This window comes from Natrix helvetica (assembly GCF_964273705.1).
Source record: "Natrix helvetica genome assembly, chromosome: 9".
Classification (NCBI taxonomy): domain Eukaryota; kingdom Metazoa; phylum Chordata; class Lepidosauria; order Squamata; family Natricidae; genus Natrix; species Natrix helvetica.
In genome coordinates, this window is record NC_138560.1 from 1,667,122 (window position 1) to 1,692,926 (window position 25,805).

The window sequence follows — 25,805 nt, forward strand, 5'->3', positions numbered from 1 at the left end:
CCCAGCTTGACTCCGTCTCTCCAAAATCGTCCGAAAGATAAAATTGAAGCTGAACCCAAAGAACAAACAGATCCATTCAAAAATCAGGAGTGGGAGAGGAATTTTGAAGTTGACCTCCCTGAAATTTGAATAGAGAATGCCAGCATGGGGGGGGGAGGGGGGGGCTCCCAGAGGCTGACAGAGATGCTTTGTCTTGACTCCCCCCAACAAACAAACAAAAAATGCTTCCAGGATCCAACATTCATAAGAATGGCTGATTATTTTTATTTATTTGTTTGTATCCCTCCTTTATTTTTACAAGTAACTCAAGCAGGGGCACATATTCAACACACCACCTTCCTCCTCCTTTCCCTACAACGACAATCCTGTGAGGTAGGTTGGGCAGATTGAGGAGGACTGGCCCAAAGTCACCCAGTCGGCTTTCATGCTTAAGGCAGGACTAGAACTCCCAGTCTCCTGGCGACTGGCCCAAAGTCACCTAGCCAGCTTTCAAGCCTAAGACAGGAGTAGAACTCACAAGCCCTCCCTCTTTAGCCTGGTGCCTTAACCATTGTTCAGACTGACTCATCTTTGGCTGAAACCCCCCCCCCCCCACCTGTGCGAGCTCCTCCCGCTCACCTGGCTGAGACCCAGGTGCTTGTTGACATTCTCAGAGAGGTAGATCATGTCCCCTTCCTCGGTCAGGACCATCAGGAAGCCATCCAAGGCCTTCAGGTAGTAAGAGTCCACCTGTTCCTCTGCTTTGACTTGGTCTTGCCATTCTCCTGGTTCAACAGAGGGTGTAGAAATTGCTTTAAGGCAAGGATAGATTCAGAGTGACTTCCCACACCAAAGTTACAAGACAGAAATGACTGGAGGGGAAGGGGGGGTCAAAAAAAGTCAACAGCAGAGGCTGAATTTGTGTGATTCTACCTCTTTTTCTTTTTTTTGCCTGTAGGACAAAGTAAAAGTCCGCCAGGGTCACTACAGGCAGCCCGAGTCCTAGGTCATTTAGTCATCATGCGAAGTTCCTATCTGTGGGATAATTCCACCCGGGATTTGAACTTCTGACTGTCCACCATCTCACAAGAGGGACTAGAATTCTAACACTCAGCAATGAGGCCACCTTTATGACAGTTTGAGGGTTAAATGACCAGGTTTTGGGACGGTTTTGCTGAAAAATCTCAGCAAAAAAGGCAGCAGGGGATTGGACTAAAACAGGGGTCTCCAACCTTGGCGACTTTAAGACTTGTGGACTTCAACTCCCAGAATTCCTCAGTCAACCTTGGGGAGTTTAAGACTTGTGGATTTCATTTCCCAGAATTCCCAGCTTTTGGCTGAGGAATTCTGGGAGTTGAAGTCCACAAGCCTTAAAGTTGCCAAGGTTAGAGACGTCTGGACTAGAAGACCTCCAAAGGTCCCTTTCCCACTCTCTTATTATTCTGAGAACACCTCTTTGGGGTCCTCCGTAGTTTTTGTCATCTCCCCCCTTGGGTGAGGGTCTCCCCCATGGAAATGCTTACCAGAATTCAGCAGCTTATGCATTCTTAAGTAGCTGATGGTCAGCCGCATGATGGAGGCCTTGTCCAAGTGGGCGCTCACCCCCCGGGCAAAGGGCAGGGTATGGGCCAGCTGGTAGAACACTTCTGTCTCCTTGCTGCGCCGGCATCGCGCAGCGTCTCGCGATTTCTCCTTCCGGATTTCGGTGGTGGACCTGAGAGGGGGGGACAAGGAGACGATCAGTGGTTAGTGAGAAGATTAATGGGGAACGCACCAATGAGACGCAAATCGATCTGGGTTCGAGTCTCCACTCAGGCAGGGAGTTCATTAGGTTCAAGTCCCGCCTTAGGCACGACAGCTGGCTGAGTAGAGTTTGAGCCAATCGCCAGGAGACGGTGAGTTCTAGTTCCACTTTAGTCATGAAAACTGGCTGGGGGAGTTTGGGCCAATCACCAGGAGACTGGGAGTTCTAGTCCTGCCTTAGGCAGGAAAGCTGGTTGGGTGACTTTGGGCCAATCGCCAGGAGACTGGGAGTTCTAGTCCTGCCTTAGACATGAAAGCCAGCTGGGTGACTTTGGGCCAATCACCGGGAGACTGGGAGTTCTAATCCTACCTTAGGCAGGAAAGCTGGCTGGGTGACTCAGAGCTTTTCCCCAGCCCAACCTACCTCCGAGGGTTGTTGTGGTGGGGAAAAGAGAAGGACGAAGGAGGATTATGTATGCCAGGGGTGTCCAAACTTGGCAACTTTAAGACTTGTGGAGAGCTGGCTGGGGAATTCTGGGAGTTGAAGTCCACAAGTTTTAAAGTTGCCAAGTTTGGACACCCCTGATGTATGCTCACTGCTTTGAGTTCAAGTAATAAAGGCAGGATAAAAATCCAATAAATAAATAAACAAATGGACATTTCAAGAAATCCTGAAAAGGAAATCAGGAGGCCAATATAAATCAGCCTATGCAATTATCGCTTCTTTTCTCTTTCTGGGTTTTGCTTCTAGCTCCAGGACTGTATATTAAACAGGCGACCCACAACCCACCTTATTTTGTCTTCGTTACACGTTCTTTAAATTGGTAGTTTTCCAAGCTTGGCCACTTTCCGCTGTGTGGACTTCAACTCCCAGAATTCCCCAGGCAGCCAAGGAGAACTCTGGGAGTTGAAGTCCACACAGCGGAAAGTTCTCCCTCCAGAAAGAAAGTTGATTTAAGGTGGAGAGTCCCTCCCTGAATAAAAGTGGCTAAAATACTAAGAGGAGGAAGCTGATCACATGGAAACCATCCAGAGTCACTTAGGAAGGAAGGGCCAGGCAGACATTTAATTTAAAAATATACAATAACTAAGGAAGCCATCTTCCTGAGCAAAATGCAAACAGTTCCAACCGACTGTGTAACACAACAATGTTAGCTTTACTCTGTGTGTAAAAGCAATTACTTTCCTGGATCACACCCGAATTTGCACTCTAGGGCAGCAGGTTTTTAAAGAAATCTCTGACAGGAAGGAGAAGAGGTAGTCCTTGACTTACGACCACAAATTGAGCCCCCAATTTCTGTTGTTAAGTGAGTTCTGCCCCCACTTTACGACCTTTCTTGCCACTGTTGTTAAGTGAATCACTGAGGCCGTTAAGTTAATAACCCGGTTGTTAAGTGAATCTGGACCTCCCCCTGGACTTTGCTGGCGGGAAAGTTGCCAAAGGAGATCGTGTGACCGTGGGGACCCAGCAACGGTCGTAAGTATGAGTCAGTTGCCAAACGTCTGAATTTTGATCACGGGGCTGCTATCGAGGTCCCACGTGCAAAAAATGGTCACAGGTTCCTTTTTTATTTCCCAGCGCCGTTGTTAATTTTGCACGGTCACTAAATGAACTGTTGTAAGTCGAGGACTACCTGCAAAGCCAAGACACCCGCCCACCTCGGCCAACCAACGTCACAGTCCTGACTTGTTTCAAAACACACAAGGACCGACACATGGGGTGCGACGGAGGCAACCCTTCTCAGCTATTCTGCTTTTGGTCTTCTGGTGGGGCTTTCCCCGAGTAGACCAAGCGCTCGAGGACTAGGAAGAAGCAGAGACGTGTGAGCAGAAGTAGGGGAGGGCGCAGGGCGCCCAACGGTTGCAAAACAGGAACTTTCCTCAAATTAAATGCCTTCTCGACAACAAGTCCCGGCAATCTCCCTTTTCTGAATTAAGGTAAATGAACATTCCCCTCCTATCAAACCTTCTCAAAAATCTAACATTATTTACACTCCCGGACCTCAATCGTCGCTTTGACATCCTTCTTTGGGGTCCCACTGGTTCCTGGAACCCATATTTCTTCTTTTCCCAGCCCCTTGGAGTTCGAGGTGGCCCATTTTTCAGCTTTCTTGAGTTCCTCTTTCTCTTTGGATGGAGCTTCTTGACGTTCCAACCTTTGGAGAGATCTCCAAGTGTCCTGGATCCACTCTCCTGAGCAAACCAGGTATAGTTTGCCCCAAAAAATGTCAGAGACCAGCCCGCTCCACCTTCACAAATTCCACAAATGAAAAGACCAAGTTCTCACCCCCGTTGGGTCCAGAGAGATCCTCTCCAAGGAGACCTCAACAAAAGAGATCCTCAGAACTTCATAGTTTTTTTTTTAAAGATTTCCGGCATACTTCTGCCCCAGGTGGTGGGGTATCCTGCTGTCCCTTGTCCTGGAAATGTCTTAGGGTCTTCTGGAAGTCCACCAAAGCTCACATCTTCTAGGAAGTCCCAAAGGTTCTTTTTTTTCAAGAGGAACTGGACTTTCAAGACGTTTCGCTTCTCATCCAAGAAGCTTCTTGAAAGAAAACTCTTGGAAAGACAACTGTAACCTGGATGAGTGAGAATCTCCGTAGGTATCTTCTATGAAGACCCTCAAACCAGTTGTGAAGCCCTGAAGCCTTCTGCTGATGGGCCCAGAGAGATCTTCAAGAGAGGCTTCCTCCATACCACAAGCCCCATACAAGGCGGAGGACTTGGAAGTTTGCCGTGCCCCAGAAGGCCCTGCCCCGAGGGCTCCATCCCAGTGCCAGAGAAGCCTCTTACCTGCACCATCTCCTGCCCCTCGCCCGCTTCCAGCGCCACCACATAGCCGATCTCTGGCTTCCCCCGGGCTTCCCGAGTAGACCAAGCCGGACTTTGTACTTCCTGATCCTCCCACGGTCTGCTTCCACCATCCCTCCCCTCCTGGTTCTCCTTTGGGTACAGGCTGTTCCCTTTCTCTGCCCTGGCACTCTGCCCATCAACCTGCGGCTCTGTTTTGCAGACAGGCGGCAACAGGGTGCCATGTGGCATAGCGGTTATCTTCCCTGCCTCCCAAACAGAAGGGTCAGCAAAGTGGCATGGCCGGTAGCCATCCTCAGCCGCGGGGTCATCGGGCCAGCCGGGCCTGGCCTCATGCCACCTCCTGTGCCAACCTGCGAACAGGTGTGTTCTCTTGTGGGAGTCATAAACAGGCATTGCGTGGCTGCAGGTAGTCCTCGACTTACAACGGCAAGGAAGTCCCAAGTTTCTGGAGCTCAGCCAGGCAGTTAAGGGAGTTTGCTCCATGTTACGACCGTTCTCGTCACAGGGTGGTTAAGTGAGTCACTGCGGTCGTTAAGTGAGTGACGCGGTTGTGAAGTGAATCTGGCTTCCCTGTTGACTTGACTTGTTCACAGGGCGGTTAAGTGAATCGCTGCGGTCGTTAAGTTTGATCACACGGTTGTTAAGTGAGTCCTGGCCAATTTTATGACCTTGCTTGCCACAAGGTTCTGCAGTCCTTAAGTTCGTCACATGGTTGTTAAGTGAATGTGGCTTCCCCGTTGACTTCCCTCGTCAAGAAGTCGCCAGTGGAGATCATGTGACCCCGGGATACTGCGACCGTCATAAATATGAGTCAGTTGCAAATCATCCACATTTTGATCATGTGACTCTGGGGATGTGGCAACGGTTGCAAGTGTGGAGAACTAAGTCTCTCTTTTCTCAGTGCCGTTGCAACTCTGGACCGTCACTAAAACGGTTGTATGTCGAGGACTGCTTGTACAGGCTGGGCAAACTTAGTTTGAATTCGAACGCAGCCCTGCTGCCCCCCCCCCCAAATACAGCAGGAAAAGGAAATTTTTTTGGGGGGGAAGCCCCCTTTTATCCTTATCTTCCCCCAACTGCAGAATTTGGAATGAAATCCGATTGAAGGTTTATTTGGAGAAAGGAAGGTCCTGGAAGCCAAAGGTTTTCCTTGGGATGCCCAAATTCTGAGCGAGACGCCACGCAAGCACATACTGCATGTACAGGGAGTCTTCAGCTTGCAATATTTCATTTAGTGACCGTTCAAAGTTACAACGGCACTGAAAAATGAGACTTGGGGCCGTTTTTCAAAGTTGCCTTTGCTGCATCCCTCTGATATACTGTATGCGATTAAAATTCATTTGGTTGGCCACCGGCTCACATTTATGACGGCTGTGGGATCCCCTTTTGCAACCTTCTGACCAGCAAAGTCAAGGGGAGGGGGAGCCAGATTCGCTTAACGACTGTGCAATTCACTTAACAAGGGCAATGATTCGCTTAGCAACGGTGGCAATGTGATGAACTCGGGATTAAGCGTTGCTTCGCATCATGTATAACCCCGAGATTTCTGACTTATGAACAGTCAATTATACAACACAGACAGTCCTCGACTTACAACAGTTCATTTAGTGACCATTTGACGTTCCAACAGCACTGAAAAGAGCAACTGATGGGCGTATCACATTCACACTTACGACCGTTGCGGCCTCCTGACAGTCACGTAATAAAAATTCAGATGCTCGGCCACTGGCTTGTATTTATGACGGTCGCAGTCTCATGGGGTCAACTTCCTGACAAGACAAGTCAACGGGGAAGCCAGATTCACTTAACAACTGGGCTCCCAATTTAACAACCGCGGTGATTCACTGAACAACCGTGGCGAGAAAAGTCATAAAGGGGAACAAAACTCACTTAACAAACGATTCCCTTAGCAACAGAAACGTTGGGCTCCTCGTATGTCGAGGACTATCTGCACCTCAACATATCCTTGGGAATGCAGCATTCCTGGAAGCTCAATTTTCGTTTGCACCCACGCTCATTTCAAGTTTCTAGTCTTTAAGGTTGTTCCAAATTAAAAATAAATTAATCCAGGTTGGAGGGACCGTGGGCAGAGATCCACATCCACAGTCCCTGCCCTGGAAGCTGTTTACAAGTATTTTCTTTCTTTCTTTCTTTCTTTCTTTCTTTCTTTCTTTCTTTCTTTCTTTCTTTCTTTCTTTCTTTCTTTCTTTCTTTCTTTCTTTCTTTCTCTCTCTCTCTCTCTCTTTCTTTCTCTCTCTCTCTCTCTCTTTCTTTCTTCCTTCCTTCTTCCTTCCTTCTTTCTCTCTCTCTCTTTCTTTCTTTCTTTCTTTCTTTCTTTCTTTCTTTCTTTCTTTCTCCCTCCCTTCTTTCTTTCTTTGTTCTAATTTTAGTCCTCTGAAGACCAGATCTCCTGAAGAGGAAGAAAGCTGCAGTGGCAGAGAAGCCACGGGGGACCCAGCGGCTGAGTGCACAATCTCGGGGCTTGGCTCCGTCCCCTTTGCAGCTCCCACCCACCCACCCACCCGCCCACCTCTTTCTCCCTGACTTTCGGGTGCCCTACAATGGGGGGGGGGAGAGGACCCTAACATTTTCGGGGACATGTTCTGCACGCAACGAGAGAGCCCTCCTTCGTCAGCGACTGGCGACGCCAGAGCTTGCACGCATCTCCAAAGCCTTCGTAGCATCTCTGACGTCAATGTGCTTCCTCCACTGAGGATATCTGAGGTTCGCACAGACTGCGTGTTACCAAGGGGTGCAGGGGCACACGGCTGCCCCCTGATTAGCACACAACCGCAAAAGGGGGCGGGGGAGAGGGGAAGAGAAGGGGGCGAGTGGGCAGAAAAAGCACTGCTGGCATGCCAACAGCCCCCCCTCCCTCCCCAGTCACAGCGAGAGGCAGCCCCCTCCTCAATTGTTCCACCCAGATGACTTCCTCCTTTCAACTAGGACAGGCGGCGAATGTTAAGATGCGGCTGCATCTCCCCGGAGGGAGGAGACGCTAAAATGGGGAGATTTCAAAAGAAAATCCGCTCTTTGCCCAAGTCTGTGGAAGCAGGGGGTTTCCACCCCACATTTCCCTCTGGGGCAAGAGGAGGGGAGGGGGGAGGGTCTTGTCCTGGAAAACAGCCGGAGGAAGAGGAGCAGTTTGCGACACTCCTAAGCTGGGTCAGGAAGGCACAACATCTGTCCTCCTGCACTCGGATAAACGGGTCGCCCGCGTGAATGGTCGGTTGTGGTGTGGGCCGGGGTCTTCCCACCACCCACTGCCCCCAAAACACAGTGAGCCGAACTGGCCCATGTTTTGTCCTAAGGCCCCTGGGCTCCTTCTGGCGGAGGGAGGGGCACCGGGGACGGTCCATTTGGCAAATGAACGGTTGAATCCGCAACCTCCCCGAGACATGGAGAAGCTCAGGTGGTCCCTCCACCTGGATGTGGGGAGGAATATATCCCGATTCCTGAGTTTTAGGATTGGACCTTCCTTGCTATTCATTTATTCTACCTTCGGTTTTAAACGGTCAGGATTGGAGGGCTGGTCTAACTCTGCCATCCTTGCTGTTCGTTTTAATGTTTAATTTTACGTCCTTTTAAAGCAGGGGTGTCCAAACTTGGCAACTGTAAGACTTGTGGACTTCAACTCCCAGAATTCCCCAGCCAGCGCTGGCTGGGGAATTCTGGGAGTTGAAGTCCACAAGTCTTACAGTTGCCAAGTTTGGACACCCCTGTTTTAAAGGATTGGAGCCCCCCAGAGGGTTGGTCCCTCCGTCCGGCCATCCTTGCTCTTTCTTCATTCCCCTTTTCTTTCCCATCGTCACAGGACACGAGGGCTCCTCCGGCCTCTCACCCTTGGCTGTGCATTCCTTTTCAGTTTCCCTCTTTCAGGACTGGAGCGTCCAGAGGGCCAGTGTGTCCTGCCTCCCACAGGACGCCAAGCCAGGCCACAGAGTCTGGATCGGCCGGCCCTCAGCCCTCGCACCCTGCCACAAACACACACACACACACACACACGTGCCAAACCTGGCCAGATTTGCAATCCCTTGGTCCAAAGTGACCTTTGTGAGAGAGGAAGAAAAACTTTGTGCATGCTTCGGGGCCCTCCTCTCCCCACTGGCAGAGAACCGGGAGGGGGCCGTAGGGGCTGCCCGGAGCGCCCTCCAAGGGGTTCCAGAGATTTTGCACAGAATAACAAGAGTTGGAAGGGACCTTGTAGGTCATCTAGTCCAACCCCCTGCCCAAGCAACATGGGAGAAACACTTCCCATGGAACTCAAATCAACACCCTTTTCTAAAATAGAATCCCCCGACCCAGCTGATGCGGGGAGCTCGTCTGCGCTGGGCTTAGCTGAGCCTGAGCCTGCTGCAAAGCTTCCCCGACTCCGCAACCGTCCCCACCCACTCCCATGTGAGTGTGTTTCTCTCTCTCTCTCTCTGCGTGTGTCATCATCTCTCTTCTCCCGCCCACTCCAAGGCAGGAGCCCTGCTGCACGTGCTTTTGGCACAGCCTTTGGCTGTTCTGTCCACGTCAGTCCAGGACAGAGTGTGCTGGAAAGAGGGACGGATGCCAACTGCTGCTCAGTCGTGGGAGGAGAGACAAGGGAAGGGAGGGAGAGGAAGAATGGAAGGAAGGAGGAGGAGAGTTTCATTCATTACAAGGGAAAGAGTGTCTGTGTGTGTGTGTGTGTGTGTCTCTCTCTCTCTCTTACAACCTTTGGGCCCCACTCCTGAAACAAACAGGGGCAGGGTCTCCTGCTTGGGCAGGGGGTTGGACTAGATGACCTACAAGGTCCCTTCCAACTCTGTGTGTAAAACCTTTGGAACCCCTTGGAGGCTGCTCTGGGCGGCCCCTCCCAGTTCCCAGGGCACCCCCTCCCCAATGGGACCCTATTCAACCACTCGCAGGACAAGCCAAAGGATTCCAAATGCTTCCAAAAATCATTTGCAGGAAATTCGGCATCCTGTGTCGTGGCGCTCCCCGGTCCATCTCGGGGTGGGGGGTGGGGGAGGGCTTAAGTATCCTTCAAAGCCAAACCTCTCACTCCCCCCCCTCCACACCCCTCACTCCCGACACCCACACAAGAGCCGATTCCCTCTGCTTTGGGGTGGGAACGCAATGTTCTTGGCAAGCTGGCTGCCTCCACACCCTTCGGCTTTGCATCTGGAGAGCCCTATTTGTGTACACAAGGGAGGGGTGCGCCACCTTTTACCTGAACGCACACTGGGGTGTGTATGTGTGTGTGTGGCAGGGTACGGCTGCCAAAGAAGAAGAAAGCGAGCGGCAGCTTTCCTGCTTTGCGTCTTATTCGCTGGGAAGTTAAATCGGGACATCGAGGCACGGAGCGGGAGGGGCAGACAGAGTTGTCTGCATTTGTGGGGGGGGGGCGCGGCTCAGGGTTTCCCCCACCCCACCCCCACCCCTCCCGTTCCAGAGACCGAAAACATGTTGGCAAACAAGGAGACCCTTGTGAATTTTTGCAGCTACTTTTAAGGAAGCCGGCTCATCATGCCTTAAAAATGGATGGAGGAGTCAGATCGTTTTCCCCAGATGAGTTTCTCAAAACTTTTTAAGGTGGGTGGACTTCGACTCCCAGCATTCCCCAGCCAGCTTTGCTGGCTGGGGAATGCTGGGAGTCGAAGTCCACCGAATTTAAGATTGCTGAGTTTGAAAACAACACTGCTGGATTATGGGAATCGCTGCAGCTCCATTGACAAATTCAGCTCACTAATGCTTGGACGAGGAGGTTTTCCCCTTCCCTATCTTGCATGATTCTGGATGGGAATCCGACTTTATCGTCAGCCCAGGAGCCATTCTGACATCACCAAGCATTGGCCCCACTCCCTGCGGCGACCGAGAGGAAAGCAAATTGGCCCCGGGTAATCCTTGACTTACAGCCACTCGTTTAGTGACCAAAGTTACAAAGGCGCTGAAAAAAGCGACTTACGACAGTTTTTCACGCAACCCTTACAGCAGCCTAGATATAAAACCTCCTGGTCAAAATTCGGAGGCTTGGCCATTGGTTCGCATTTACGATGGTCGCAGCGTCCCCGGGGGGGCGGGGGTTGTCACGCGATCCTCTTTTGCGGCCTACGGACAAGCCAAGTCCACGGGGAAGCCGGATTCAATGAACAACCCTGCGATTCACTTTAGAACGGTGGCAAGAGAAGTCGTCCAACGGGACAAAGCTCACCGAACGTGGGTCTCGCTTAGCAACGGCGATTGGGGGGTCTCCGTTGGGGTCGTAAGTCGAGGGTTCCCTGTAGGAGAGGTGATCTCACCGTTCCTACCCGTGGAGCCCCTCTGCTGGGGGGGAGGGCTGAGAATGTGGACTCGTCCGGTATGCAGATATTTTGGGAAGCTACTTTGGACAGTTGTTTTGAGACGTCAATGTCAAGGGACTCGGCTTTTGGGAAGTTTGACGGGCACAACTCTGGGGGTTTGACAAGTATTTACGCATAGATCTGGGGGCAACTGTCGCACGCTACCGGCTCTTTCTAACAGGGCTCTCCGCAGAGCAACAGATGCAACCGGCGTGCATTGTGTATCTGGTGTATTTTCTCCCTGCCTGCGGAATCAGCCTGGAATGCCCTCTCTTTCCCTACAGGCAGGCGCTGATCCAACTGGGTCAGAGGGCTGGTGGGTTGAAGGCACCCCGGTTGAGTCACCCGGCTTCCCAGGGCAGAAGCCGTCCTTTCTCTGGTCCCTTTCGGAAACTCTGCAGGACACTGGAAGGAGAAATCCTGGGTCTTCTTGGGTGGTCTTGAGGTGGAGGGGGCTGCAGCGCCCCACCCCCCACCCCAGGGATGCAAATGGCCGGCAAGGCCTGGCATTCTTCCAGGGCCTGTTCCCAGGCTGAGCCAGGGGAGGAAGCCAAGAACATACACAGCGTGTGAATCGGCAGAAGGAGCCGGAACAGAATTCCCCTGCAGCCCACCGAGAAACAGGCGTCCTTGCGGACGGTGCCAGCATCGGGAGGTGCCAGGCCTGCCTGGCGTAGCCGCTTCACCCACTGCCCTATAAAGAGGGGCTCGGCCTCAGTTCCGATTCCTGAAAGGGGACCCAGCAATGAACACGCTAACCGTGGGGCGAAGGAGACTATGTAGAGCAGTGTTTCTCACACAGGGCCCCTGGAAGATGGGTGGACTTCAGCTCCCAGAATCCCCCAGCCAGCGTGCAAGTGAACCTGAAAATAGGTGGACTTCAACTCCCAGAATCCCCCAGCCCGCTGGCTGGGGGAATTCTGGGAATTGAAGTCCACGCATTCAAGTGTCCAAGTCTGAGCAACTCTACCATAGCTTGGGGGAGGGGGGAATCTAAAGAAGAGCCCTGGGCTGGACCAGAGGCCCCATCTTTCCCAAGCCAGGCTGGAAGGGGATGATGGAAAGCATAGTCCAGAGCAGCCCCCCCACCCCCCACTAGAGAAGAGAAAGATTGCTCTTCCTCCCTCCTTCGCTCGGGAAGCCTGGGAAAGTTCCCCACGCAACGTGATATCCATGCTTAAAAGATGTCTTCTTCCACCCCATCACCCCTCTTTGCAAAAACTCCGATTTTGGAACCAGCCCCTTTGAATGTCCCCAACAGTGATGCTAAACCTTGGTTGACCTTCCAGCAAGCCGGAGGTGGAAGAGAAGAGCAGCCCCCCCGCCCGCTGCTGCTGCATTTCCCGGAGAAACAGAGCCGCACGCTCAGCAGTCAAGAGTTAAGAGGGAGGGAGAAAGATTTGAGGAGGGGTCTCCCGGATAGAAAGCGGCCCTCCCCCAAATGCTGGTTGGGACACCTCTGCAGAAATCCCCAGCCCACCGCCTGCAAGACCCCCGTGGCACAGCATCTGCCCCAGCCCAGCTGTTTGTGGGTGGCACGTTTCGGGGCTGCCTGCTTTGGGGGCTCCCTGCCCTCCTGCCACCAGCCTGGGCTTGCTGCCTGCCCCGCCGTGCCCTCTGGATCCCGGAGAGGCCTGAGCCGTCCCCCCGCCCTCCCCCTGCCTGTCCCCCCCCCCCACTGCTTGGACGGCAGCCCAGAGGCCCCTTGCTCAGGCTGGGCCTACGTGAGCCTAGCGACGGGCGGGGGGACGGGGCAGGCTGGGAGCAGCCAACCAGCGGCCGGCCTCTTTCCTGTTTGCTTGCTAATTTCGGTTGGGAACACAGCGCAGCCATTGGACGCCCGGCTGCAACGCACAGCCCCGGGCACTCTGCCAACTGGGCTGGCACAGGGCTGCTGCTAAGGCTGGGCTGGAGGAGGAGAGGCAGGAGGGGCAGATGCCGCCCCCCCCCCAAAGCTTGGGAAAGCAGGGAAAGGAGGCAGGCAGGTGCTCGGAGTGCAGCCCCCTTCCCCTTCGCCCCACGCCTGCTTCCCCTCCCCCACGGTTCAAAGGCCACTTTGGGTCCCCCGGAGGCTGCGAGCATCTCGCCCTCTGCGCCTTCGTTTTGGCCTCCTCGCCCACATCGGCTCCCCTTCTCCCACCTTGCAGACGAAAAGCCCCCCTCCCCAAAACACTCGGCTGAGTCACTGAGCCGGAGGCGATGATGTCGCATACAGCGGTCGGAAGACGGTGCCGGCGTTAAAACCGGGTTTCATGGCAAAGGGGGCCGGGAGGAGAGAGGGAGCTGGCATTGCCTGGCCTGCCTTTCGGAGCCGCCCTTGAGCGTAACGACACAGGGAGTCCTCGACTTACGACCACAATGGGGGCCGCGCATTTGTGTCGCTGAGTGAGACGCCTGTTAAGTGAACTTTGCCTTCCCTGCCACAGGTGTTAAGGGAATTGCTGCAGTTGTTCCGCTAGTAAGGCGGTCGTTAAGCGAGTCTGGTTTAACCCCATTGGGTTGGCTCGTCAGAAGGTCCTAAAGCAGGGGTCGGTTGCAAAGCATCTGAATTTTGATCGTGTGACCATGAGGATGCTGCAACGGTCGTAAGTGTGAAACCGGTCACAAGTCCCTTCTTTCAGGGATGTTGCAATGTCAAACTGTCACTGAAGGAACTGTCGTAAGTCGAGGACTAGCTGTATTAATATGCTTATTGTTGTTATTTTTATTCTTCTTCTTCCCTGGGGACTGATCTGGCCTTGCCACTGAATGGTGGGCCTGGCAAAGCGCGATTGGCAAGCGTGCAATTAAACGGGGGAAAACAGGGCTGCCCTTTCTCCTCTCCTTAATCAGCCGGCAATTAGCAAGAGGAAGTGCGGTGGGCGAATCGCTAAACAAGCTTGTGTCGTGCGCACACACACACACCTGGTCTCGGCAGTTGCGAGGTGTTTCACCTCCCGAGTTGGAGGGAGGTCTTTTGGGAAGCAGCTTTGGAGGCAGGGAAGGGGGGGAAGTGGGGAGGGGGGGGCTGTCAGGAAGCTGGTGGGGTGACCAGGGATTTCAGGATGCCATTTTGACTTTTTTGACCTCATCCCACAGATACCCCAACTTCAACTCCAAACTTCACCCACGAATCTGCCTTCTTCAGATAGTGTTCTCCTACAGCAGGGGTGTCCAAACTTGGGAACTTTAAGACTTGTGGACTTCAACTCCCAAAATTCCCCAGCCACGTGCCTGGGGGATTCTGGGAGCTGAAGTCCACCCATCGTACAGTTCATTAGCATACTGTCTGGGGGATTCTGGGAGTTGAAGTCCACCCACCTTATACACTGGACTGGACTTTAAGCTCCCTTCACACCTCTTTAGGGGCTGTTCCCACCTTGCAGAAAAAAAAACTTAAATAAAAATCATATTTTGGCAAATCTCAACCAAAGAACAAGCCAACAATTTCCTCAGGGCTCTGCCTGACTTGACCCGCCTCATTCTCAACTCTCTTAGAAGACTACAGGTCTTTCCGAAGTGGATATCCAGCCAGTCCTCGACTTACGACCACAGTCTGAGCCCAACACTTCTGTTGTTAAGCAAGACGCTTGTTTAAGTGAGTTTTGCCCCGTTTTACGACCTTCCTTGGCATGGTTGTTTAGTGAATCACTGCCAGCGTTAAATCAGCCACACGGTGGTTCAAGTGAATCTGGATTCCCCAGTGATCCCCCGCCAAAGGGGGTCACGTGAACGCAGGAGACTGCAACCGTCATAAATAGGAGTCAGTTGGCAAGCGTCTTGAGTTTTGATCACACATATAACCATGGGGATGTGGCAACGGTCGTAGGTGTGGAAAAAATATCACTTTTTCCACTGCTGTTGCAACTTTGAACCGTCACTAAATGAACTCCTGTAAGTCAAGCACTACTTTTACAACTCCCAGTAAGCAGAACACTGGACAACAACCATGGCCATCAAAACTCAAGAGGCCTCAGGCCAATGCGGCGTCCAATCCTGAGTGTTACACCAAAGATGGTTTATCCCAAACATAGTTTGCCCTGACCCCAAGCCAACAATGTGGGCCGTCCTCCAGATGCCCTAAATTAGAACAATTCCGGCAACAGGAGAAAAACTTCAGAAGGGTGCATTACAGATTAGTTAGAGCAGGGGTCTCTGACCTTGGCACCTTGTGGACTTCAACTCCCAGAGTTCCAAGGTTGGAGACCCCTGCTCCATCTGGGAATTCTGGGAGTTGAAGTCCACAAGTCTTAAAAGTTGCCATGGTTGGAGAGCCCTGCGTTTAGAAAGATGCGTGAAGCAGACAGGCATTTTCTCAATTCAATAACACAATTGTTATTTGGACCGAGAAGCTGCCTTTGCAACAACTCTGGAGGACTGGCTGACTTGACCCCAAAAAGAGGGAAATAAATCAAATAAATGAAAAAGATGACGCTATGTGCCCGGAAACTCCCCTTAGGAACAGCCACGCCTGGTAGAAATTCAGCAAAATCAGGACACCCCAAAACGAGTGACGAAAGATGAAGGAATTGCCAGAAGTTAAACAACAATAAACGTGCATTGAACTTCCAAAAGGTGTAGAAACAAATGTGCAGTATCTACTGCCCCAAATCCATTATCTGGAAAAACCTCTGGGGCACCAAATCTCTGGACCGATGCTGAAGGGATCCAAGCCAAGAGAGAGAAATTGAACATGCTCTTCGCTTCCAACTCCAAACCATTTAGGCTCTGCAGAGGCTCACTTTAAAAACTATGAAGAGCGTCTTTTATAAAGGCAGAAGGGCTGGAACACAATCTTTCTTCCGACCCAAACTGTTGTGTATAGGCGGGGTGTGTGTGTGTGTGTGTCTTATGTGCCACTTGCTAATAAAAGCAGAGGCTGAATCCGAGGGGGCGTGGATGTGTGACATCATAAGAAGGGGCGGGGCTTTAGGTGCTCGATGGCAACGGCCATCTTGACTTTTTTGACTCCTGCCCCACCAACATCCCTACTACTTCTAGCTCTAAAGATGTCGTGGAGAGACAATGAAAACGAATGATAGAAAGCCCAAGTGTTCCATGATTTACGATGGGTTCGTTTAATGACCGTTTGAAGTTACCAAGGCAACGAAAAAAGTGGCTTAGGGCCGCTTGTGACCCTGGCAAGCATCCCCTGGTCATGTGATCAAAAGCCCCCAAAGGGGATCGCATGACCTCGGGACATTGCAACCGTCATAATTGTGAGCCAGTTGCCCAGCGTCTGAATTTTGATCACGTGGGAATGCTGCAGTGGTCGTAAGTGTGAAAAACGGCGATAAGTCACTTTTTTTCAGTGTTACTGTAACTTTGAATGGTCACTAAACAAATGGTTGTAAGTCGAGGATTACCTATATGCTTCCTGGAAATAAATGAACATTTGCAAATTCTACTTCTCTGGAATAAATGATATTTATTATAAAAAATATTATTGAAATTATTATTATTGAAATTATTATTGTTGAAATTGTTAAATTATTATTACTGGAAGTATTATTAAAATTATTATTATTAAAATTATTATTATTGAAACTATTGTCATTGAAATTGTTGTTGTTGCTGTTGTTACGATTATTATTTTAAAAATCTACCACTGACCGCTTGTTCTATCAGTTTGTTATTTTGCTTTTCCCACCTGTGTTACTAACGTAAGGACAGCAGGGATTCACTTAGCAACGGTGGCAAGAAATGGTCATAAGATGGGGCAAAATCCACTCAAGGATCATTTCGCTTAGGAAGGTCAATGTTGGGTTGAATGGAGGTCATAATTCGAGGACCAGCTGACCAATGACCCAGCTCACGGGGAAGTCTTCCTGCTAGAATGACGGACACTTCGTCACGCAAGGGCCATGCCGGCAAGGAAAGAGGGTCCAAGTTATTTGGGGTACCTATATGAGGCAGTCCCTGGCAAGCCTCTCCCCCTTGGCCCAGCCTCCCTTTCGGGGGTCTCCTTTGGCCCATCTTATAGGCGGCCTTGGGGGTTCACCTTAATTATTCACAGCCTCCTTCTCAGCAGGCACATTAAAGTCCAGGAGCACCTCTCGAATCCAGCACCAATGCCCGCGAAGGGTGCCAGAATTCTTCCCCTTTACGGCCTTGTGCTCTGGGGGTCACTAGGTCCTCATTTAAACCGGGTTCTGCCCCTCCCATTTCCCTTGTGCCTGAGGTTGGGTTCAAGAGAATAATAGAGTGGGAAGGGACCTCAGAGGTCTTCTAGTCCAACCCCGGGCTCAAGCAGGAAACCTGCCAACAGTTCAGACAAATGTATTTCTTCCGTTTTCTTTCTGCATTCCGCATTTACATATTCTGTATTTATAGGTAATCCTCGGCTCATGGTTGCAAGTGAGCCCGGAATTTATGTTGCTAAGCGAGACACTTGTGAACTTGGTCCCATTTCACAAACTTTCTTGCCACAGTTGCGAAGTCCGTCCCTGTGGTTGTTAAGTTAGTAACACGGCTGTTAAGTGAATCTGACTTCCCCCTGGACTTGGCTTGTCAGGAGGCCACCAGAGGGGATCACGTGACCCCGGGACACAGCGACCGTCATAAATAGGAACCGGTTGGCAAGCATCCGAATTTTGATCACGCAACCATGGGGAATGCTACAACAGTCGTAAGTGTGAAAAATGGTCATAAGTCACTTTTTTCACTGCCGTTGTAACTTTGAACGGTCACTAAATGAACTTCTGTAAGTCGAGGGTTGCCTGTAGTTGTTTTCTTTCCTTCTTTCTTTTTTCTTCTTTCTTTTTTTCTTTCCTTCTTTCTTTTCTTTTTTCTTTTTCTTTCTTTCTTTCTTTCCCTCCCTCCCTTCCTAACCATAAAACTAAACTAATTGCTATCTTTCTATCTATCTGTTTGTCTGTCTGTCTATCTATCTATCTATCTATCTATCTATCTATCTATCTATCTATCATCTATCTATCTATCTATCCTCTATCTATCTATCTATCCTCTATCTTTCTATCTCTCTTTATCTATCTATTTCTAACTCTAACTTTTTCTCTAACTTTCTCTCTCCTTATTTCTTCCACCATCATCTTGAACCTTTTAGCAATCTGCAGCTGGCAAAAACAGTGCCTCTGGACATGTACAGAGAACATTTCCTTCCCAAGAGCATAATCCCATCCTGCCGTCATATCTAGGGCACAAAAGCTTGCAAAACCTGGGGGCCTGCTGCTTTTATGCAGGGCCTATAAACCCAGATTCTTATTTTAGAAAACTAATCATGGGCCATCGGACAGCCATAGGCTCCGAAAGACCTTGGCGGCCGGCCTGGATGCCTTTGGAGAAGAGGCTGCAAGGTGTAGGGAGGAGGAGGACTCCCCTGTCAGACACGCCACCCGTCAGGCTCCTTTGACGCAACACACTTTCTCATCCTATGGGATCCTAGTTAGAATCGCTGCCCAAGCAAAAAAGGGAAAGAAAGAACGGCACCCAAGAAAGCCACAATTCCCACCTTGTGGAAGCTGAAGTCTCTCCATCCTGCGGCCCAACACCTCCCGCCCCCCCAAACTGGGAAGAGCAACATCTGCTCCCCTCTTGGTTCATCCAAGGCCACAAACAAGCCAGCGTTAAAAGCTCCATACGGAGTAGATCTATAACCCAATTCACAGAAGGGGAAGACTGAGACCTAAAAGGCACAGATAGATCTGCAAAAGGCCCCCACCAGGCTCCCGTCTTTGGGACTGGGGCCAGACCCACCTTCTCAAAAGACCGAGGGCCTCCTCAAGCCTCAACCCACCCCAACCCCAACAAAGTCCCCTCTTGCCCAGAGATTAAGTCCCAGACCACTCTAGTCCCATCCACGGAAGCAGAACCGGGGGAGGGGGGGGAGAATAACAAGATCTGGATTCCGAATATAGACGCAAATCAAACTAACTTCCTTTGAGATTCCTGTGCCTGAGATTTTGCTCTTTGGCAACAACGATTCTGCATCCCTGCTTGGAATATGTACACGAGCCAAGAAAGGCACCCCAAACTGGGCCGATTCAGTTGAGACAGAGAGTAGCATAGAGGATGCAAAAATGTGTATTTGTATATGTGTGTGGGAGAGAGAGAAGGAAGGAAGGAAGGAAAGAAGGAAGGAAGGAAATGGGAGTGAAAATGAGAAAAAAGGAAGGAAAAAAAGAAAGAAAAAGAAAAAGAAAAAAAATGAAAGAAATTAAAATAACGGGGGGAGGAAAAGACAGGAAAAAACGAATAAAAGGTGAGGAGAACATAGAGAGAGGAGGAGAAAGAGAAGAATTAAGAAATGGCGAGCAAGCAAAGAAACAGCCGAGCATAAAACACTTTGCGGAAGGAAAGAACAAAATGTACCAGAGCAGCTCAGGGACAGAGGAGAAATGGAAGAATTAACTGATGGGAAAGACAGAAGGAGGAAAAGGAGGAGGGAAGCAAAGAAGAGGAAAAGAAAGAGGAGGAAAATAGCTGCCAAAAAAAGTTGAAGACCAAAACAGCAAGGGAAAACGGAGGAAAGCCTGAAGGGGACGGAGCAGAGGGGAGAAGGCGGCACAAACAAGCCAAGCAGAGGAGGAAGAGGGGGCATGAGGGGAAAGCCGCAGCAGATGAACAGTGCCGGGACTCACCTGCCCCAGAGCCCCCCAGGGGGAAGGCACCCTCAGGCCCAGCTTCCCGCCTAACTGCCCCATCATCGCTCTCTGCCATCCACTGACCACCGACTCCTTGCCAAGCCCGAGCCGAGCGGGCTCCTCTCCATATGTGGAACTGGATCCTACCTCCACCCACCGCGTCACGGCCTGGCACGGAGCCGGGAACACGTGATGTACACAAGACCCGTCATGTGTTCATCCTCCGACACGCGAGGGCCACCGGCTTCCCTGCCCGTAGGAAAAAAGCCAACAGCAAGGGCTGGGGGGGAGGAAGGACATGTGTGAGGAGGAGGAGGAGGAGGAGGAGGAGGAGGAGGCTGGCTTGGGACAGGAGCCAGTCGAGATGCCTGCGGAGGGAAAAGGGCTGAAGCAGAAAGCAAGAGTCAGCGAGAAGCGGCCGCCAGAGGGTGCCAGCGAAGCCGTGGGGGAGAACCCGGAGCAGTGCCAGGGATGTTATGCAGAAGAGACAGCCCAATCCGGAAGCAATGGATTAGGATGATGGGAAGGGTTTGCCCGGCAAGGGGTTTTAAAAGGCTCAAATAACTTCCTAGAAGTTGCCATCCCTGGCTGGGCACAGCCGTGGGCATCCCAAGCCACCGGTCCCAGAGGCTGCAAGAGTTTGCAAGACTGAGGCAGTGGCTGGAAACACACCAAGGCTCATACTCCTTGCAAGGTTGCCAAGGAAGCTTCTCCTTCGGGCGAAAGTCTGCAGAGTCCCAGACTTTGTACCCTCCTGGTACCGGCAGGAGCTGCTCCTTCGTGGGCAGGAATGGCTCAGGATCTTGGAAAAGCAGCCAGGATTGGCAGGAGATCGGCTCTGGATTCAAATTGGATTGAATCGATCCTGGCCGCAATCCTTCTTGCCAAGGAGCAGCTTGAAATGTTCCTAAACTGTTTTGCGGCCTCATCAAAGCTTCGCCTTACCTTTGATACTTTGACCAGGACATCCCTGAGTTACAGAGTCATGGTTAGGGCTGATGCACACCTCCGCCCCGCCGTCAGCTCTCCCGGCTCATCTTAGCCAGCTTCCGCGAGAGACTAAAACTCTTATAGGCTAGGAGCGAGTGTTTCAAAGGAGGGAGAGAGGAGGGGCGAAGTGAAGTCTGCCTTGGCCGGATGCCTCGGACGGGTGGCAAGGTGCCAGGTTTGTCCTCCCCGGGCAGAGAGGGCCAAGAGCTGCCTCGGAAAAGCCAGTGCGGCAAATTCTGCAGCCCAGGAACCGTGCCGAGGAGCGGGGCAGCACACCCCCTTGGGGGCAACGAGATGCTCCTGTGGGCACACACTTTTCCCCCTTCCCAATCAGCCAGACGAAGCCATAATTGCACCCACCCAATTTGTACCCAAATTCCTCGCAACAAGCTGGAAAGCACACACTAGGGAGAAGGGGGCTTCAAGCCAGGGGGGGTTCCACTTCTTTCTGACCCCCCAAAGTCTCCTGCCACCCCTTCTGCCCAATTCATGACACAGTTTTGGGAAGATCTAAATAGATTTGACCTACATCCTGATCACCTTGTCTCCCACACGCAACGGGAGCCAGGTCTGCAGGTGTGGCTTCAAAATTGCTTTTTTTCTTTCTTTCAAAGTTTAGATCTTCTCTCAAATTCAGGGTGCAGAGAGCACTCCTGCCAATGCAGGTCGATCCCAGAAGCCCCCTCTCTTTCCCCAACTGTCTTGGCGACTCAAACTTCCAGGCTCCAAGCTTTGCGTGTGTAAAAGCTGGTTGCAAAACCAACATTCCTAAACATAACCACGAAACGGGCTACTTTGCGCCACTCACAACATTTCAGCTGGTGGATAACATGACTGTCACAATAGGGGGCATGTAGGAATCGGCTGGGTCAGTTTCTCCACAATCTTTACTGTACAAAAAATCCTGCCGTTTGCAAGCTGTGCGCTCTTGTTCCCTTATTGTTAATTTTCCCCCCTTGGAATATGAATTCATATTCCTTTGCCTTTGAATTTGAATATATAAATATATCTCTATCTCTTATCTCTATCATCTATCTATCTATCTATCTATCTATCTATCTATCTATCATTCTATCTATCATTCTATCTATTTATCCTCATAGACACAGATGGAGACAAACACATACAGTATATATGTCATTCACTCACACATTCACACAACCAGAGAATGCTGCAAAACTATCCAAGCAGAGATATTTTTTTGGGGGAAAAATAGTTTTTCCTGAAACCGCTGCTCCCCCTCCCTTTCCCTTGGGCGGATTCCCTGCGCCCCCCTCCCCCTTCTAATCCACTCGATTAAAGAACCCATCTGGGGTCTAAAGGCAGCAGACGAGAGAGCTGAGAGGCCATGATAGGAAGTCTGCCCTACTGTAAACAAGATGTATAGGGAGGTTGAATCGCAACCAGGACAGTGGGAAAAGTCCGCCTTTGGGATCTGGCCGGCTCCTCGCACTTACGGCAGGCAGCTGAACAGCGGCTCCCCTCCCCTCTTTTCTCTAATTGCTGATAAAACCCTTGGCAAGATCCTACTGTAATCTCATAGATCTCCTTGCAGCCCAGAAGACATTCCCTCCCCCCCTTCCTCTTCTTCTGCAGAACTACAGGCAGACCCAGAAGTGATATGGGGGTTCAATGACAAACCTGCCAATTTATTTAAAATATATATATTATATATATATAAACCTGCCAATTTATTTAAAACATATATATATATATATATATATTGCAATGGCCAAATAATGCCTGTCCCCCTCCCAATGACGCCCCCCCCACCGCGCCTCTACTCCGATCCACATTCCAAAGGAGCTCAGGCACCGAGGATGCCGCGACCCTTCCCCAAATACTTTCCCAGGGTACCTGGAAGAAAAACGGGACCTGTTTGGAGAATGAGGAAGGGTCTTCTGTGCAAGAGGGGGGAGGAAAGGGGGGGGCAAATTGCAAGTCGCGCTCGCTGGAAATCTCGAGCAAACGTGGGGAGGGGGGCAAAGGGGTCGAAAATTTGACGAGTCTGCAAGTCTGCACCCTCCCCACCCCCACGAGCTCCTCCATCCCCTCGCCCCACCTCTGTCTCGGGGGAGGGGTCCGGAGACCCCTGCAGAAACCCAGCCACCCACCCAAGCCCCCGGCCTCTCCTGCCCTCTGAGCATCCTGCCCGTCCTCGCAAAGGATGCAGCAGCCCCACGCGCGGAAACCGCCGCGGGAGCTTTTCTGTCGGGCTTTACCTGGGTCCCTGCAGCCCATTCTCCATGGCTGGCCGGCTCTCTCGCTCTCTGCGCTCCCTTCCCTTGCCTCCTTGCCCGGGTCCGGCTGCTGGGCTCGGCGGTGCTCTCCCTGCGCTCTCTCCGCCCGCGCTCCTCCGGCCCCCCGCCCAGAAGCCCACTCCCCTCCAGGCTACTCCCACCGCCCCTCCCCCATCCGCGCCATTGGCTCCCCCTCCCACCCCGGAGGAGCCCCCTCCCCCTCCAGCCAGGCAGGATCGGGTCTCTTGGCACGCCTCCTTCGGCGGAGCCGCGCGGCCATTGGGCGCAAAGCTGCCACTCCGGCGCCCGGGGGGCTCTGCCCCCTCATTTGCGGGCACTTGGCTGGGTCGAGGGTGCCCCCCCGCGGCTGCGGATGGGAGCTCCGGCTGGGGAGGGGACGAGAGCGGTGGGAGGCCGGATTCAGCGCAGCAGCTTGGCTGCGCAGAGCTGCTGCAAAGCGGCGCCGATCCGGAGTGGCGCCGGTTCCTTTGGGCAGGTGGGAGCCTGGGAGGATACACCTGGGGATGGATGCCGCCGAGTGCGGGCAGGGGGGGAGGGGCACTTCGGAGTCTGCAGCGCCACGCAAGGGGGGGGGGGACTCCGGATTAAGCTGCCCTGTGGGCGGTTTGGCGCCGAGACTTGCGCCCCGCGTAAATCCAGAAGAGGATCGGGTGGAAAAGGGAAGACGAGGAAAGAAGACCCCCCCACCCCCCCCATATGAATGCGGCTGGTTGGAGCTCCTTTGCTTTCCCTACTCCCACCTCCCACGGCCCAAAAACCGGCCGCCCCGCCGCCAAGTTTCTATGTACTTCGAATGGGACAATCCGAATTAAAGTCTAGGAAGTGAGCCGCGCCTCTCCAAAGCCCTCGCATCAGACGGGAGAGCGAGCGGGCGATGGGGACTATCCCAGGGTCCCGAGGCGGCTCCAAACCCCGCAGCCCCAATCGGCCGTGGGCGGAGGATGGCGTTTGTAGTCCAGCGCATCCGGAGGGCTTTTTGCGAGGCGAAAGGAGACTCGCTCCGCCCGCTGGTCCCGCAGACACCTGTTCGGGCGGGCGCTCTCCCGGGTCCTGCCCCGGCGAGCATCTCGGACGGCAGAACGGTTGTGCGAAGGCGCCCCCTGGCGGGCGAAGGAGGCGGCCGCTCCGTTCTCCGGCTCCCAAAGCCTTTCCGCGATGGGAAGCGGCTGCTCCTTCTCGCTGGAGGCGCTTAACGCTGGAGTTATTGGGGAGGGGGGGAGAGAGACCCCCGCCCGCTAACCATCCCTCTTCCCGAGTGTAGGATACGGCGAAGCCACCCGGTCGCGCAAACGGGGAGAAGCCGCAGAGCCTGGGGGGGGGGGGGCAAGGGAAATATAGGAGGGGGAAATTCGGGGGGGGGGGCTCTCCATGACCACTGGTCACCCCGATGCAGAAAAGATGTGGAGACTCTAGAAAAGAGTTCAGAGAAGAGCAACAAAGATGATTAGGGATGATTTGTCTGGAACGGTATAGGGTTTCCTGCCTAGGCAGGGGGTTGGACTAGAAGACCTCCAAGGTCCCTTCCAACTCTGCTATTGTATTGTATTGTATAAGTATGAGTCATCTGCCAAGCATCTGAATTTTGATCATGTGACTGTGGGGATGCTGCAACAGTCGTAATTATTTAAAACAGTCATAATTCACTTTTTTCAGTGCTGCTGTGACTTCGAAAGGTCAGTATATGAACTGTTGTAACTCAAGGATTATGCATAATATGAAATACACCCCTCGAGCCCCAGATGGCCAAACATCCTGGCTTTAAGGTCAGATTCCTCACCCTCCTCCCATCTTTTGGTTTTTTTTTCCCAGAGTGCCTTCGTTTGTGCTCAAGGATGAATACAAACTATTTTATTTCGCTGCGTTCCAGCCCAATGGATAATCCCTGCCTACCTGTTTACGGTTTCTATGCCTGGCAAATGTTTTGGCAACTCTGTTTATTTTAAAATGTCAACGTATTGTGTGCACTGACAGCTGAAAAAGACAGAGTTGTCCTTGAGTTCAACGTGACTCTTAGTGACAACTTAAGACACGTCATTTCTGCACAACACAAGGAAGAAAGATTTGCTGTGGCCTTTTTATGGACGTTTTCAACCCTTCTGATGGTCTTTTGGCCAGGTTCTAATCAGGCCTGGCCCATTTAGGTTTTGAGACCAGAAAGGCTTCTTCTGTACCTTCCCATACTCTTAAAAAAAGCGAATGAGAAAAGTTGCACAGGTAGTCCTCAACTTATAACAGTTCATTTAGTCACTGTTCAAAGCAGTGGTGGGTTTCATTTTTTTTTTACTACTGGTTCGCTCGTGCGCACGCTCCCCACCACTGCTACTACCTGTTCACCTGATCCGGGCTGAACCGGGAGTAACCCACATCTGGTTCAAAGTAACAAAAACAAGTGAATTAGGACCATTTTTCACACTTATGACCGTTGCAGCATCCCTATGGTCACAAGATCAAAATTCAGGCGCTTGGCAATTGGTTCATATTTATGACGGTTGCGGTGTCCCGAGGTCACGCGATCCCCTTCTGCAATCTTCTGACTAGCATAGTCAAAAGGGAAGCCAGATTCACTTAACAACCGTGTTACTAACTTAACCACTGCAGTGATCCACTTAACGACTGTGTCAAGAAAGGTTGTAAAATGGAACAAAGTCCATTGAACTGCCTTTCACTTAGGAATGGAAAATCTGGGTTCCATTGTGGTCGTAAGTCGAGGTCTACCTGTTATTAGGTACGTCTGTGGCCTTGAGTTATTTGTAAAAAGCAACCAAACTGTAAGCTTAACAAAATCCCCAATAGAAACCTCAAATCGCTCTTCAATTGCTGTGTTGAAAAGATCCCTCCACGGCACTGGTAGATCAGCTCTGGCCTCCTCGATTTTTCTCAAAGTGGGGGGCAGCAGGGGGTCAGGCCCCTCTTTCCCAAGCCAGCCTCTCCTCCGACATCCAAGAGTGGAAATGCAGAGCTGAACCTGAAGCGAAGAAAGAATCGAAGGGAAGAGAGAGAAGCCACCAGGCTGGGGTCTCCATCCAGGATGGTTGGGGTGGGGTCCATCGAAGACTGACGCAAAAGGGCCTATTTTGTCGATAAGGGAGGGACGCCCAGCTGCCTCCTCAGCTAGTCCAGCATCC

General features: G+C 51.8%; 1 protein-coding gene across 4 annotated transcripts in view; it reads right to left on the minus strand.

Moving 5' to 3' along the window:
- Window positions 1–22,768, minus strand: part of HIF3A (hypoxia inducible factor 3 subunit alpha) — a 32,564-nt gene extending 9,796 nt beyond the window's left edge. The window contains exons 1-3 of one of the 4 annotated variants that reach the window (XM_081961506.1): window positions 22,642–22,768; window positions 1,503–1,693; window positions 619–764 (exon numbers count right to left, since the gene is read on the minus strand). In XM_081961506.1, coding sequence (XP_081817632.1) covers window positions 619–764; window positions 1,503–1,693; window positions 22,642–22,667 — 363 coding nt within the window. In that variant the 5' untranslated portion in view covers window positions 22,668–22,768. Of the gene's footprint in view, window positions 1–618; window positions 765–1,502; window positions 1,694–4,515; window positions 4,622–19,426; window positions 19,558–20,374; window positions 20,472–22,641 lie in introns of those variants that run through there. The other 3 variants (XM_081961507.1, XM_081961508.1, XM_081961505.1) reach the window with 3 other exon arrangements.
- Window positions 22,769–25,805: the final 3,037 nt, after the last annotated feature.